General features: G+C 38.6%; 1 protein-coding gene and 1 long non-coding RNA gene across 6 annotated transcripts in view; one reads left to right on the top strand and one right to left on the bottom strand.

Moving 5' to 3' along the window:
• The window catches only part of Farp2_2 (FERM, ARHGEF and pleckstrin domain-containing protein 2), a 55,307-nt gene that overhangs the window by 2,508 nt on the left and 35,134 nt on the right, over positions 1 to 17,665 (bottom strand). For 4 of the 5 annotated variants that reach the window (XM_011186583.3, XM_054225443.1, XM_054225444.1 and 1 more), the window contains exon 11: positions 7 to 263. In XM_011186583.3, coding sequence (XP_011184885.1) covers positions 7 to 263 — 257 coding nt within the window. Of the gene's footprint in view, positions 1 to 6; positions 264 to 5,267; positions 17,272 to 17,665 lie in introns of those variants that run through there. The other variant, XM_029041285.2, reaches the window with a different exon arrangement.
• Positions 259 to 5,380, top strand: LOC128919879 (uncharacterized). The gene is made up of 2 exons (XR_008470014.1): positions 259 to 4,125; positions 4,503 to 5,380. It is a non-coding gene; the product is annotated as an uncharacterized LOC128919879 (long non-coding RNA).

Genomic DNA, 17,665 nt, shown 5'->3' with positions numbered 1-17,665 from the left:
ACTTACTCTCTTCTTTGTGTCATTTTCGACGTCCAATGAGCTGCCATTAAGTCCGTTATTATTGTTCGCCATGGCTACACCCGTCGGTAATTCGTGTCGCTTTGCGTGCTGTATCTCGGCTTGTATTACATCATATGTGCCAGCTTCAGAACGTGACAATGACGAAGATTTATCTGAGCCCAGCGTTAGATCATAACGATTTTGTGGTGTGCCCACTTCCCCACGACGATCCAGTGACATGTTACCATTGATGCCGTGGTAATCTGTGAATGGTTTTGTTTTTATTATTTTCAAATTTGATTTAACTGTTTATCTTATACGTTCATTTAATTCTTAATACATTCATAAGTATATTCTTGGCTGAAAAGAAAGTTGTTTTCGCAAGATAATTGTCTGCAAGATGAGAAGATTAATATTTTCTTCGCGCATAAATATTATACTCTCACAACATGTTGTACAGAGTATTATAGTTTTGTTCACATAACGGTTGTTTGTGTCACCAAGAAATAAAAGAGTTAGATATGGGGTTATATGTATATATATAAATGATCAGGATGACGAGTGCATTTGAAATCTGGATGTCTGTCCGTCCGTCCGTCCGTGCAAGCGATAACTTGAGTAAAAATGAGATATCTTAATGAAACTTGGAACACATGTTCCTTGGGACCGTGAGAGGATTGCTTTCGAAAATGGGCAAAATCGGTCAACTGCCACGCCCATAAAATGGCGAAAACCAAAAACATAAAGTGTCATAACTAAGCCATAAATAAAGTTATAAAAGTAAAATTTGGAATAAAGGATCGCACTAGGAAGGGGCATATTCGGATGTAATTTTTTTTTGGGGAAGAGGGCGTGGCCCCGCCCCCAAATCGGTTATTTGTATATATCTCGCAAACCAATGATGCTATATAAACCAAACTTTCTGCAGTCGATTCTCTTACGTACCCCACACACCATGAAAATAGTTGAAATCGGATAATAACCACGCCCACCTCCCATACAAAGGTTAGGTTGAAAATTACTAAAAGTGGGTTAACTCTACTAACTAACGAAAAACGTCACTAAAAAAACACTAAATTTCACATAAGAAATGGCAGATGGAAGGTGCACTCAGATTTTTTTACAAAATTGAAAATGGGCGTGGCGTCGCCCACATATGGGTCAAAAACCATATCTCAGGAACTTCTCGACCGATTTCAATGAAACTTGGTTTGTAGTAGTTTCCTTACCTCCCAATAATATGTTGTGAAAATTGGCCAAATTGCTTCACAACCGCGCCTACTTCCTATATACCAGAACTTTGAGGACGATCTGAATCGTTTACTTTACAATATATAAAGTAAGTACTAGTGAAGATATCGGTGCATAACTTTGCACAAATATTACGTTTATAGTGTGGCAGCCGCATTCAAAAAATCGCCAAAATCGGACCATAGGTTTTCAAGGCCTCATATATCGAACATTAGGACCTCGGTGCTTCTAACCTAATATTAGGGTTTCCAACTTTCAATGGACTGTGACAAATATGTGGGTCAAATTGTGTATTATATAATATTAATTAAGTTAAATAAATAAATTGCGAGAGTATAAAATGTTCGGTTACACCCGAACTTAGCCCTTCCTTACTTGTTTAGTTTTAATTTCAACAAATGTATAATAATAATTCAATATTACAATGGCGTAATAGGTTTTAGTGGAATTATTGTTAAATTAAAATAATTTGGATGCAAACATTTTGTTTATCAGCGTTTTTTAAATATTACTGAAACCTGATCGGATTTTCGAGTCTAATGGAATTCATACACTTCCCATTCACGCACTTTCATTAGATCTTGACTCAATTAAACACACCTGTGCTACATGATTTCTACAGAGAAATTAAAGCAAAAATCGATTATTGAATTTCTTTATTTATTTTATGTAATCATTAATGGAATTTTTATTAAGTTTTTAACATTCTTGTTTGGAATTTGAAAGTGTTGTGAGTTTCATTTAATAATTCATGACATTATCTATATTAAGTATGTATGTATGTTTGTTTGGCCCAGTCGTTTATTAGAAATATTTCTTTTCTTCAAAATTCGAGAATTTCCATGTTTCGTTTGGTTCCAAATACAACAACCATAAATATTCGCAGACGAATACGTAATAAGTTTTAAGCAAAATTTTGCCAAATGTAAAACTTTAAATAACAATCGACTGGACACTACACGTCTACTGAATTAAAGCCTTGTCTTCGTGTTTCGTGTGTGATTTGTGTGCTTTGTTTTGCTTAATACATTTAAATGCATAACTGACTTTCTATATAATCATCATTAACGTCCTTCTGCAGTTCTGCCTTCACTTAACCTAATTGCTTTAAATTCTCAATATATTTTAGTGAGTTTTTTTTGTTTTTATGTGTTAATACGCACCAGAATTTACCATATGTTTGGTATTTGGCAACTCTTTTTTAAACTACAAACAACAAAATACATGGAATGCTTAGGCGGTAAATATTGATAACAGATCATAAAATTTGGCACATTCGAATTAATACAACGATTTTGATTGGAAATTTTGATATCCGTTAATTAATTTCAAATATCGCTTAGACACTTTAGCACACAAATATTAAAATTCATAACATTTCAAATGAAAAAAAAAACTTATTTTTTAAGGAAGAAATGTTTTCATCATCACAACAAGTATATCAACATACACTTAAGTATAGTACATTAAATATTACGCAAATTTTCAGTTTCATATAACTACATCCATACATTTATACATCGATGTCTACTCAGGTTGAAAGTAAGTAATTTGAAAACTTAACGATATAACATGTTTCCATTCCAAATAAATATATGACGATACCACTCTATATTTTCACTTCGAAAATGAAAAATAGATTAAAGCATTTGACACAACCTACTAACAAATTGCGGCAAGATTTGACTCAAGAAAGTTGTTCGAAAATCTTATAAATTTGTTCAATACATTTATGTATCTCAAGCTTAGAAACAACACGAGAGCACACATAATACAAACACCCCTATGCTGTGCAGTTTACAAATTCAACAAATATTTATAATTTATCAAGATTGGAAAATTATTATCTACTTCGTATTCTAAATAAAAAGCTCCTCTCTTGATAAAGTATTAAGATGTCAAAATGTTCTTCACAGTGCTCTTGAGTACAATATCTAATCGTGCATCTTGTGCCAATAGTTGATTTTTTACTTTTGTTTTTATTGTTGAACGGAAATAAAAGTTGTGATTTAAAAAGTATACGCGACGCTAGCAATCCATTTTCATTTCATTTTTAACGAATTAATAATTGGAACAGAAATATCAGCTGTTTCTGTTTACATTATTTTATTCATCACACCTGTGGGGAAAAACTCTGCGTAGTGAAGCTTTGTATTTTATCAAGATTGTCACTGAATATAACAACGGAAAAGTTTAATGTATTAATGTATTAAACTTTTCGATAAATTTTGCAAATTATTTCCATTTTATTAAAGAAAGATGTGAAAATGACTATAGCTTTTTATTTTTCACCAAACAGATGTGGCAAAATTTGACAGATTTACAAACTCGCTGCTCCCGGAATGTTTATTCTTGACTTTCAAATACAATTGAGAAATGACGTTCTCAAAACGATTCCAAATAAATTTTCGTGATGAGGCGAATATCGAATTTAAATATTGTGGTAACAATCACGACACCAAGACCGTAGGTGTAGTTTTTCACAATATCTCTTACATATATAAATAAATATGCATATATGTGACCTGGTCTACGAAAAGGGAACTAATGTGCGAAAACTAGTTTTCTGGGAAACAGCTGTTAAAAATAAACATCATCTCATCTTCCATCCGAATCAACTAAAAAGTGAAAATTAATTTTTTTACACCTAAGCCCCCTTTCCGTAGACCAGGTCACATATATAAAATATTTAAAATTTCATCTATCAATATTCTCGCGTTTTTTTATAAATAAATATTCTAAATTTAAAGTAAGCAACATACAAAATAAAAACAATTTCAAGAGTAGGTTACAATAGTTCCTAACGTCATAATTGCTGTCATTGTAATTTCTCTCAATTTTACTAGGAAGCACGTTACTATTTTCTTGCTTAAGGTATGTTTCTATAAATTAATTTTCTATTAGAAATAATTTAAAAAAAGATTTGGCACTCCATTTATAATTGGTAATTTGGTAAACTACAATTGTACCTTATATATGTATGTATATAAAGACACACAGGTATATATACCTCATATATATTTGATAGCTCAACATTCCAAACTTTTCAAGATTCCAAGTAAAATCCCAAATGTGTGTGTGTGTGTGTTTCACCAAATAGAAGACAAAAATGTATGTGCTTTTAATTTTCTTCATTTTGGCAAAAAGCAGTGGGGTTTCTTGGCAGTTTCTTATATTTTCCTTATTTATTTAACAACCTCCGATTTGGATTAATACTTCCATACTAATTGAAAATATTTTACATTTTACAGCCTCAGATGTTGCGTTACCCTGCTGGAAGAATGACAACGGTGTCAATATGTCCAAAGAAATATGACACGATATTTTGACAAGAACGGAGTCGGCGTTTTCAACAACAACAATTAACAATTTTTGTTTAAAATATAATATAAAAGCATTTTACAAATTATTTCACACAAATAATTTCATGTTTTTAAACGATGAACAACTGATCTGTAATGGTGAGACCGTACGGTCTGCTATGAAAAATAATTTAAGATGTGATACTCTAAAATTCGAATGTAAAAAATAAGAAAAGTGCGAAAAATTTTAAATTCTTACCAATTTTCAGATGATTTCTTAGATTTGTGATACTTTGTATAGTTTCTTACGGTTTTAAAAGGTTCAATATTTGGGTAATTAAATAATTTACAAATACAATAAAACTATCCTCGACTCATCTACATATGCAATAAATAAACAAATTTGGATTTTATATGTATCTGATTTGTTGAATTCGTCTTCCGCCCCGGCTAAGCTAAAATATAGAAACAATTTCGAGCTAGTTTAAACTATTTCACCTAGCTTTTGATATAGTTAGGCTGAATTTTTGACATATTACTTGATAAACATTTTTTTTTTTGGAACACATTGACCTACCGTCGTAACGCATACCTGCTCAATCCAATCTCAACTTAATCTGGTAGTGCCGTAGTATCTTAAGAAGTGTAGCAGTGAACACGTTCTCAAAATGTATAATCATCGTGTTTCTATAATTTCAATACTTGACCTCTTAAATCGAATATACATATTATTAGCAAATTTGTGTGTGTGTATGTGTGTGTGTGTGTGTGTGTGCGTGTGTAAATAAGTTACTTTATATTCATTTAGCTATCTTAAATGTTTTCAATATTTCTGCTTTGATTCAGAATTATTCGATGAGTAAACAGTGCATTAAAATGTAACATTTTCAATACGATTATATTTGTTGCTTTTACCAAGCTATTAGATAATCTCAACCCTTAACTTACAACAGATGTTGATGATTTTTGTGTGTGTTCATATTTATTTAATTTTCATCTTATAGGCTACTCGCGTTTTCCCAAAAATTTCTACTGTTGTTGTTAAAAAAGTTTAGTCATTTTAAAATCAGGCAAATGAGGACTTGATTAAAATTTTTCTTTTCATTTTCGCTAGTTAGTTATTTAAAATTATTTCGTTTTAATATTTATAAACTTTATGGGGATTTGTCGAAAGCAAAATGGTTGCAGCAGTTCACACCATAAATCAGTCTCAATTGAATATAAGATGATTCGGAGAGTATTAGTTAATATTTTATAAACAAGTTCAGGATCGACATTTATAGTTGTTGCAATTTGCTAAACTTGAAACGCGCTAACACAAGGAAGTATGCGTTGCACTTTACATTTACTACCAATAACTTTTGATTACTATGTCTTCTACATACATATCTATTTCAACTACATACGAGCACGTTAACACGAGAGCCATGCTGTTTAATATGTCCTCAGTTCCTTTGGAGCTCATAAGAATTTCCTTCCGTAGTTATATTCCATTAGTGATCGCTTAAATTATCAGAATCGTCAAACTTGGGTGGTGGATCAACACGTATATCCAGTCCACATGCATATCGTTCATACTCTATCGGTTCATTTTCATAGTCTGAGAGAAAGTCCGGGTACGGCAACTCGATATCGCCGCCGTATTGTGTGTATATACCATCAGTGGTTCGTCTTATCGTACCAGTTGCCTGCGCAAAACCACTGCTTTCCTCACTGGAATTGGCCAAGTCATCTGAGAGACCATCTTTGCTCTCCACTTCGCTGTTCTCGGGCGTGAGAAAAGGTCGCATGTGAGTTTGCTCCGGATGAAGTGTTACTTCAGACCTTTCTGCAGTAGCTTCACTTGTGATTGATTCTTCACGTTTTAGCTGGCGTTTTTTAGTACGAGCTGGTTTCACTGGTTGGCCATTTGGCGGCGGCATTGGGTGATTGGCTGGTGCGGGTTTCGTAGCCGTATTCTGACATGTCATTGGTTGCATTAATTGTGTGTGATACATTGGATTGGTGATGTGACTTAAGCGGTCGTATCGTGGAAAGCCCATTTCATCTACATTGTCCGTCATGTCCAAACTTTCAAACTTGCCTGACGTTGCGTATGCAGCACCAGAATATTGGGGATAATCATCGTACTCATCGGTCTCTTGTTCGTGTTCTAATTCTTCGTCGAATTCCAAATACTGATCTTCTGGTCGATATGAGGGATCTGAACTTCCAGAGTCGATTTCTGGTAAATAACCTTCTGAACATTCCGAGCTTTCTTGCTCCATTAAAGCGCGTTCCGTTGAACGCATTCGTTTGGTCGGTATTTGACGTTTCCGACGATATCCTTTATTACGCAATTTGGGATCTTGTGTGCGTATGTCCATAGAACTATCAGTGTCATTGCCGCTTGGTGGACTTTTAATCATGGTAGTTCGTGTAATTGAACTTTTTCGTGGTGGTTTTTGCATCAATTGATTTGGTGGCGATTCCGAGCTCAAACTACTCGAATAATATGGTGAACATTTAACGAGCTTTTCCGCCCGCTGTGGTAACATAGGCGACGACGTTTCTGTGCTTGTGGTAGTTTCACTGTAATTGGTAGCTGTTGTGGTGGCTGACGAGACGCCGTTACCCTCTCCGCCCAGCGACGACTCTTCGTCAATGCGCGGTGGCATTGACTCTTGCGAAGATTGCTGTGACTTCGACAACATGTGCTCATGAAAAGAGTTCGATTGACGAAGTTTGTTCGTTTTGTATTCTCGTATTTGAGATTTCGACATCGTTTTATCGTCATAGCTATGATGTTTTGCCAGTGGCTTGTCGGGCAGTTGACCTACGGAGTGAGTGCGTGGTAAGTCATTTGGTGACGTAATGGGTGGTATATTGGGTATAGGTGGCGCTGGAGCTTTTTTGGAAGCACTTGCTTGCGACGATGTCGGTGCCTCAGATATGGAAGCTGAGGCGGAAATTTCCTCGGCTTTACTAATAGCTTTCATATGCTTTAACAAAGCTTGCATTAATGGTCGTGTCACTTGAGGCTTTGGCTTTGTCGGGGGCTGAGGGGCTCTAGGCTTCACCGGTGGCGGGGGTGCTTTAGACTTTTGTGTTATTGAAGTATTTGCTTGCTGACTTTGAGCCGCGGATCCATGCAACGGAACGAATTCTTGACTTTGATAACGCTCTGTTAGCTTCTCACTAGGGGAATATAAACGCTCTACGAATGGAGCTTCACTTTCTGATGAAATATCCTGACTTTGGTATAGTTTCGACATCATTTCCAGTGAACGGCGTTTTCGCGCGGCACTCGTGTGTTCTGAAGCAACTTCTTTTTCTTCCAATTTGACTAATCGAGATAATGAATTCTGACGTCCGTAGTCACCTAATTTTGGTGTGGAACCTTTTTGTCCTGTTTCATCTGAAGTCGTACGGCCATTATTACCATTACTCGCACTCCTTCGATGTACTTGCGGAATAGCAGTGCGCAACTCTTCACTGGGAGACTTTTTCGAAATTCCCCGTGATTGTTTCAGTGGTACATAATCTATGTAGCTGCTTCTTCTACCACCTCTGGGATCTTGTGGGCTTTCTCCAGTCTGAGCCACCAAAGTGCGGCTGCTTGACGTGGACCACTCAGTCATTGTTTGTGCCATTTCAGTTAGCGTCAGTGTAGTGTCGTCACTTTTTGTCGCCGAAGTGGCTTCAGACATTTTTTCTGTTTCAGAGTTTGACAATATATCATAGCGCATACCGTCTGATGAACCATTGTCACCAGAAAGTCCTTTTGAAAAGCTTCCACTTTGTTCATTCAAGCTTTCGGCCGATTTGTTTATTGAGCTCATGCTAGACTTCGTATGATTCGACTTCTCACTTTTGGCACATGATTGGGTTGACACTGCCGACAGACTATCTGATCCGGAGAGATTAGCATATTGGCGGACTGTGTTGGTGCCCGTTGACCATTCAGAAATACTCAATCCAATCGACGTATCCTCCGAATGGGAGCTATGTGTACATTTCTTTTGTTGTAAACCCATCCGCACAGTGCCATCCAAATCCGTTCCAATAGAACTTGTCTCTTCTTCGGAATGACTAGAATGGCTACACTTCTTATAAGAACCAGTACTAAGACGTGATTCATAATTACGCCGTACCGTGGTCTGATCCTCCATAAATGTTCCAGATGTTGATAGAATATCATCGATGGAGGTATCAGAATTATTTGAACCCCGGGACAACTTTCGCAAATACTCTGTGGTTCGATTTTCGTCTGATGGTAATTGAATTTTTACGGTGCCAGGCATAAACACATCATCACTTGATAAAACCTCATCTTCAGAAATTGGACTACGCATGGTTGGAGAACGTGTTGGTTGGGATATAATTACCGAGTCGGGACTGGAATCTTTCCGAATAGGGGAGATTTGAGTTGATTTTTGCGATGATGAGCAAGTCACATTAAATGAAGACGAGAGGCATGAAGCCGCACTTAAGGTTGAACTTAAACATGTTGGTGTATCGTGTTGGGTATCCTCATTACCGAAATCTTTATCTTCAAATGCTGCGGACATTAAATATGCCGTATCCTCGTAAGGTAATACTTTCGCTACATCTGGTGGAGTAATAGGAAAATCTTCATTAGAGAGCCTATCGTCGGCTTGTGATTGTATATCGTCGTCTGTTCTATCAGTTGCTGTGAAAGACTCAATCATAACTTGATCAGCACTTTGTGCCTCCGTGGCATAATAGGTTTCTATATCTTCAATTATTAGTGGAGGTTCCATAGCACTAGCAGGTGGAGAAGGCCACTCTTGCGAATCTTGTGATTGGAACGATTTACTAGCTTTCCAACAAAATGTTTTCGGTACAGGTTTATCCAAATCGGGCATTTGATAAATGGACTCCACTGGTTTTACTGGTACATGATCGAAAGGTATTTCGGGAAGTGGCCAGTCTTCTGAATCTTGACTTCCTGCATTTGAAAGACACATAAGTGTGTGTCTGTCTACATCATCGCCTTGTTGTTCTTCGACTTGAGTGACAGAAAAGCGTCCGGTCACAACAATCGGAGACTTCGGTTCATTAAAGCTACCGATGCTTGAAAGTCGATCGCCAGTTGCAGAGTCACAAGGAATTTCTGGCATTTCGGCCGACGTACGTCGATCGGCATCTGATATATAAGCCAAATTCGTATTGCTGCGAGAATCTGAACTTAAACTTGGTTGGTGATCTGTGGAACCAACAGATTCGTCGCGCATGCTTACTGAATGAGTAGATGCCTTACTAACATCGTCTTCCATACTAGATTTTTCCGAGGCTGTACTACGTTCTGATATTCGCGATAAGGTTCTTCCCAAAGTAAAACCGGTGGTATAACCAATTATATCCGTTGGATTTACTCCAATACCACCCAATGAGCTTGTCATCGCCGGATAACCAAATGTAGTTGGGAAATCATTTAATTCATCTTGAAAGCTTGTGTCACTTTCTTTTTGGTCATCTGGTGATACCTCTTTTAAATCACTATCAGAGGAATCGCGTAATGGATTGTTGGCATCGTACCTCTCATAGCCATCAGTTTCAATGTGGTGCCAAGGATCATCTGTACTAGAGCTGCCAGAGCTTTCTATTGGGAATGGCTTCCATGTTGACTGTTGCTCCTTCTGTACTAATTCTCCTCTCCGATGTGCCGCTCCCATTGAACCAGAGCTGCTTTCGGTTTCAAATGATCCCCGCGATTCCACACTTAATGATCCTTTCGAATCAAAACTTGACTTTGATTCTTGTGAGCTACTTCCAGATTTTCCAGTCTTATCTCCACCATCAGTTTTGACTACGGCCAGTTTTTTACCGACGCTAGTACGTGCAGGTTTTTCAATTTTTGGTGGTTTTTTTGAAGCACCAGAACTAGATTCACTATCCTCATTTCGCTGTAGAAGCTTTGTTAGTTTTTCATCAATTGGATCCAAAAAACTTTCGGTGCTAATGCCTAAATCTATGGGGCTTTGTTTCTCCAAAGTTGGAGTTGTTGGTTTCTTTATAATGACTTTTGTCTCATTTGTTGGTGTGGCTTCATTCGAAGCAGTAGGGCTAGTTTTTGTCAGCTTAGCTGATTCTCCTACATCTCCTTCATTACCAACCTCTAATTTTAACATTCTTTGTTTAAGTTCTTGACATTTTTTCTCCTCAATGTCTCCGAAATCTTGGGAAATTCCCAACGGTCTTGCAATGGAGCAGCTTACGCTAGACTCTTCGTCCATAGAACTCTTCTCCTTACCACCACTTACAGATAAACTCCAATCTTGAAGATGTTCTCCCCGATGAGGACTAACATCCTTTTCCCCACTGGTCCATGAGTCAGAACTTTTAGATTTATCGCTTTGTTTCTCCAAGCTATGTTTCTTCTTAGTTTCGGATGTTTCAGCTTGTTTTTCAAATGTTTCTAAAACCGATTTCTCAATCATTGGACTCGTGTTAGGCGGTGTTACTAAAATATTCAAGTCGGATGTAGGCGTAGCGCAATTGGAGTATTCTAACGGAATAGCATCTTCCAAAGTTGCTTGCGTCTCTAATATGTTACGATCTGGCTCCAAAGTTCGGGGTTCATTATCAGAAGTATCAGAACCCACGAATTCATCACATTCAACAGTTATCCAAGAGCCTGTCTCATCGCTACGACTACGATCCAAACTTAACCGATTAGTATCTTGACGAGACACTTTTAAATGACGACATTCTCCCGAGTTATCGTCTTCCTCAATAGATGGCTCTTCGCATTCAATCGTTGGTACACGATGTGGATATACTTCTGGTGGAATTGGAGATTTACTCGCTGGTGAATGGCTATCATCTGCTGACACAAACGAATCCAAGCTCTCTGCCGTGGATGGTTTACGGCTGTAGGTGCCATCACTCTCTTTTGTATCTTCGGATGGCAAGGATCGCTTTAGTATTTCCAATGATCGTCTTTCCGAAATAACCGCCTGCATATCTATATCTTCATGAACATTGTATTGATGTGCGAACATACGTCGATCACCAATAGCACTTCGTATGGTCGATTTTTCGTCGACTTTCTTTGGCTCCGAAGTTGGCGAAGGTTTTTTATCATCAAGGCTTTTTGCCTTTATATCAGTACCCAAATAATGATGTTCAGCTGGTTTCTCCAAACTACTAGATTTACCATCAATTTTTTTATGTACAACACTTCCTTCAATCTTTTGTTTAATCTCTTGGCTTTTGGCGATTTTCTTAGGAGACTTAATAACCATGTCATCCGGTACGTCTGATTTTTCTGATTCCTCAAAAGATTTATTTCGATCTTCGAAGCTACGATTCGCTTTGTCTAACTTATCTGGGCTACGACCTTCATCGAAACTGCGACTAAATTTGACTAATGAAGTGTCCAACTTTCGTGGAGATTTTGCTATTAAAACATGATCTTCAGCTTTGCTCTTGAACTCTGTTTCTATTATAATTTTATCTCCATCCGTTTTCACTGAGATTTTATCTTCAGGAGCTGGGAATGGCGGCAGTGAATCTTTAACAGGGCTAAGCATGGTAATAGTCTGTTTCATAGCGGACTCATATAATTTTTGTTGTCGTTCTTTTCTTTTAGCAATATCTGCTTCTGTTTCCTCTTGAGACTTGCTTTTATCTTTGCTCAGACGACGAGCTTCAATAGAACGAGGACGCTCTTTTGGGCTCGATTTCTTTCCTTTACTGTCTTTTGTCTTAATATCATCCACACTGGTACGTCGAGATTCTGGACGACTTCGTGATGTGCCTGCCTTTAATTTGGTACTCTCTGGAGACTTTGGCCCCATTTTAAACTTACCTTTGCCAGTACTTTCAATACTACTAGTTCGCGAAACTCCCGGTGATGTTTTTCGAGAACTATTTGCTGAGCTATAGGGCGACCAGTCAGTAAAACGATACTTAGGTATATCCAAAATTAGATGATCCCCACTCCTAAGTCTCATCTTCGACTTTTTCTTTGCTTTTATTTTGACACCTTGCAGTGCAATTTTCTCTATAAACTTAAGCTGATTCAATAATTGCATCTCTTCCTCATCAATGGCCACTGTATTCAGTAAAGAATCTTTTCGTGCAGTGTGATAACTCGTCTGTGTCGGTATAGATCCAGCGCAGGAGTGTATGCTGTCAGCAGTATCATCATCTTGTGGAATACGGGTTCCTCGTTCCAGTGATTTTTCTTCCAATATTTCGGCTTCCTCTTCAAAACCAACTGTATCATCTTTCGATGAAAATGCATTCATAGGTGGAAGCCGGTGTAGTGATATGACTGGGGTATCCAGGCTCTTAGTACGTCTCTCGGTGGTTGGAGACTCTTGAGTAGCTTTTTGTCGTTGGAGTGATACTGAACCTTCGGACAAATTGAGACGAGCATGTGCAAAGAGTATCGGTGCATGACCTTTAGATCGCATCACTATTGAAGAATCTATGATTTCTTCAATAAATTTGGCTTTCGATTTTGGAATCTCCGTACGTGGTGATGATTTCTTCTTAAGAGTATAATCAATATCGGATTCCATAATTTTTTCCTCTTGACAAGTTTCGTAAATATCATCATTGCTGCGGAAAAACTCGGCGTGTTCTAATATTGGTGACGGAATATTTTCGTTGCGTTGATAATCGTTAGTGCACTCATCCATACGTCTGGGTGGAATGTGCAATGGCTCATCTTCTGAGGACGGAATGGAAATCGATCTCTCAGAAATACGTCTCAACTCCGTAGTATTAGCATATTGCGGATCTAGTTTTTGTGTGTGGTAACGGCTTTCCAGTTCAGCAAGCCGACGACATTGTGGCGGTGAACCTTCAATTTCTGTTGAACTCATAGTCTGTCCACGGCCCCAAGCAGCCGATATTAAACGGCTCTGCTCAATTCGCAGTATTGGTTCTATTTCTTTACGTGATTGAGGAGGTGAAAACTCCAGTCGCGCAGGTATGGCTTCAGCCGAACCAAAAACATCGTCTGAGTCCAAACTTTCATCGTCGGAGGAAAATGATGTAATGCGAGTTTTAGCTTTCTTGGGTTTATTTGAAATTTTTGTTTTTGGTATTATACGTGGCTTTATCACTTTTCTGGTATTGGCTTGCAGTTCTTTGCGGAGATTTTGTATAAGTTCTATTTGCTTTTGCTCAAGTTTATTCTTTTGTTGTTGTATACTTTCTGTCCGCGAAGATGTTGCGGAATCACTTTCTATTTGACTAAGTTTTTTATTTAATTTCTCCAACAAAGACGGATCCATTTGTTTAGTAATATCCCGCTTAGGTGAAGATAACTCAATTGTCGGTATGGACTTATTAACTTCCAAAGTTATAGGATCAACTTTAGAGAGATCAATATTTTGAGTAAATAGAAATTCCTTGGTTTCAGCTGGCAACAAGCTGTCCAATATGTCTGGTAGAAAATCGGCGACCTGACTAGCTGAAGTAGCGGCTTTTATGGCTTCCGCCTTTGGTGATTTCGGAGATTTTGGTGATTTCGGAGACTTTGGCGATTTCGGCGATTTTGGTTTAATGTGTTTCTTTTCTCCTAGTGTAGGTGCGGTGCCGTTCATTATATGACGCTTGTGCAGTACGTATGGTATTTCATCTTTCAAAACTTTTGGAAAACGTCTATCGTACTCTCTGAAGAAGCTCTTTGGCAACTCAAAACCGGTTTTTGGAATATCAGTCAGAACTGGGGGCACATCAAAACACTTTGGAATCTCAAAATTACCATGTGCCTTGCAAAGCGGCGGAGCGCTCGGTATTTGCTTGTAGATATAATCTTCATCACTAGAATCGGCTGGAGTTAAGTCTATGGATTTCTGATGCATCAACACATGCCGACGAGAGTTGCTGCCAAGACGCGCGCGGTTCGCTAATGAATTCGGATCACTTTTAGTTCGCTCAACGGTAGCATGTGAATAGTTGAGGGGAGCCATAATCGGATTATACTCTTCGAAATGGGTTTTAGCCATCAACTCTTCCTTACGAGTCACCTTTTGCTTTGCAGCACGAGCCTGCTGTTTTTCAAATTCGGAAACTAGTTCCGGTGTTAAGGGGTACTCTGGGCTTTGTTTGGTTTTCTCTTCTTTGCCTTGTACTTCCCACTGTTTGGTATAATTCTGAATGCACTCAATGCGATCCTGGTCGAAACTGAAAATATTCTCACTGTCTGAACGTCGTCTGAACACAGAAATTTTTGACGACTGCGAGTCCACTTTTTTAATTGGCGCCGTTTGATCAATAGAGTCGTTAGTTTGAATTTCTTTTTCTTTGCATTTCTTACCTGATGCCGGTGTCGAAGCTCCATCTGGAGATTTGCTTCCGAAAGATTTAGTATTACGCTCAATTTCCACATTTTGAAGACTTATCGAGTGTACTTTTGATGTTTTGTGTGACTTGTTGCTCGGAAATGTTGAATAAGTGTCGCGACTGTCGTAGAACGAGCTATTTGCTGTCGAGCTGTGTGTGTCGGACAATAAACAATCGTGGCTTTTTACTTTCGGCCGACCGCACAAGCTATCAGTTTCAACACCCTCCACGGCATCATAGTAATCACTCTTTGACTCTTGACTGGATTGCTGATATTTTTCATATTGATCCTTTTTGTTTAAATGCTTTAGCTTCTTTCCCGTGGTGGTTGGCATCTCATAGTTGCGCCCGAAACAGTCACCTATTAGTGACTCTTTTGAGTCTTGACTAGATGCCACTGATGTCTTACTCTTGGTTGTTTCCCGGGACTTTTTGCTGTCAGTGTGATACAAACTGTCACGCGATTTTTTGCTAGAATCTGAGCTACGCGACATTTTCGTCTCAAAGACTTCACTACGACTCTCTTGACTAGAAGTGCGAGAAAGTGCCTCTTTGACCTTTTTGTAAAAACTGCCTTCCGACTTCACGCATAACTTCTCACGTGGTAAGTAGCGCGGATCTTCCGAATCCCAAATTTCATTCATTATATCAACGGCCGACTTGCATTTGACATCCATTGCCGAACGATATTTATGCTGCTCAGAAACAGATTCATCATCACTCGGAATGTAGTTACCCGAGTCGAGCGAACACGAGCGCATATGGTCATCTGATCGTCGACGACCACTGAAAAAGTCAATGTCATACTTTTCAAGCAACTCATAACTATCCTGCGAAATATCATCTTGGGAACCAGCGTAGTCAATCTGATGCCCGTAAGCACGCTTGTTTTGGTGTTCATGGGTGTTATACGTACTGCCAGGGTAACTTGAGGAATAAACTTTTGAATTGGGCAATGGGGAAAAGTCTTGAGTGGCATCAATTGAATGGTTTTTAGTAAAATACATTGAATGTCTCGAATCATCGTAACGGGTAACGGGAGAGTCAATACGATTAAACGAGAGGAACTCCTTGTCGAAAGCAGTCATTGGCTTGGACTTTTCGCTTTCATAAAACGAAGAGAAATCATACAGATCTTTGCAAGAACTACTCTTCAACCAGGACTCCTTCTCAACTTGGTCGTAAATGTTCTCCCCTTCATACGCCTCTTTATTGTACTGACTAGTAGAGTACAAGTTGCCGGAAGATATTTCAAATTCAAGTTTTTCCGACGAAGTCTTAAAACGATTCAAAGGTGAACCGACGGGGCTGCGTTCCTCAGCGGAGCTTACCGGCTTGCTATCATTGAATAATAAATAACTGTTTGTTATGTTTGTGTTTGGGCGCAAATTACCAATCGAGTGAGCGTGATGAGTAATATAGTGACTATCATAGGAATCCACAGAATCTACACCGGACAGTTCGGAATTGCGAGGCAGCGAGTGCGTATGGCGTCGTGCCGTTGCACCTCCTATGCCCGACATAGAGCTCTGTGAGTCCATTGACGGTGTGAGATAATTTTCGGAATGAGTTAGTTTAACACGCTCTGCGGTCGCATAGCGTTTAGTACCGAACCCAGTTCCGAAATATGACGAAGACGAGTCAGACGGATGATTCAAATCATTGTGATATTGATAATTAAGACTCGAAAACCCACGTTCAGGTTCGAAATGCCCGTTTTGCTCTTTCATATCGGTTATGCCCATTTGTTTGGCACGTGTGTACTGCAATATAGATTCATCAATAAACTCATCACTGAAGTGTTTCTCTCGTGATTTGGATTTAGTTTTGCGATTAACAGTCGCATAAATGTCGTTACGATCATTCAGATTTAAATTTTCGGAATTGGATATCTTATTTTCAGGTTTGGGGGTAATACTTATAAAGTCTGGATATTTGTAATGTCCAATGTCGTTTATGTCTGTGTATATGATATTATCTGTTTCAGTTTCGGTTGAGTTATTATTATTAAGCAAACACTGTTTAGACATCGAATAATTGGTACTGCTATAATGGACTGGGGTGACAGTTTGCGATTGGCACTCCTGTGACCGAAGCTGCTGATGAAGGGCAGGGCCCGGCGCCGCTGATACCATACTCTCCCGATTGGTTGTAGATGCTGTCAAGTCCGAATCCGCTTCCTCCTCGACTAATTCCTCCTCCTCCTCCAAATCCTCCTCCTGTTCCAACTCCATAGAGCTGCTGAGATCCACCGATAGACCCACTGTGTTGGTTGTGATAGTGTTGATGGTGTTGCTGTTGCTGGTGTTGGTGTGCATGAGCTGCGGCGACGCAGGGGCATACGCTTGAGATGCCACTGAGACTCGACGAGGGGTGCTGCTGCTGTATAAGTGGGACAAGTGGCTCAGACCTACACCACGATGTATTGATTCATTCCAAAACGACGATATCGTGGGGCATAACGAGATTTGAAGAGATATATAGTTAGCCAAAGCAATTCCAAAATATCCTTCCAAGCATATTAATACAAACCATAAATACTCAACCGAAAATCACGAAATGAACCTCCATGCACAAAACACTTCTTCTTTTTTCAAAAGTACGTAAAATTAGGGACTTAACACAGTTATGTAGGATAAAACATAAAGAAGAAATAATTGCCGGCTTTTGAATGGATTAAAAAATAAACTGTGTATAATCGTTTTTTAGACAAGACCAAGTCGAAGACTGTGATGAAAATCATACCACAAGAAAGCAACGCTTTACACATTTTTTGTTTTGGAAATTTCCAATTCATCTCAGTT

Source organism: Zeugodacus cucurbitae, chromosome 2 (genome assembly GCF_028554725.1).
Source record: "Zeugodacus cucurbitae isolate PBARC_wt_2022May chromosome 2, idZeuCucr1.2, whole genome shotgun sequence".
Lineage (NCBI taxonomy): Eukaryota > Metazoa > Arthropoda > Insecta > Diptera > Tephritidae > Zeugodacus > Zeugodacus cucurbitae.
This window is presented reverse-complemented; position numbering and strand designations above follow the sequence as displayed.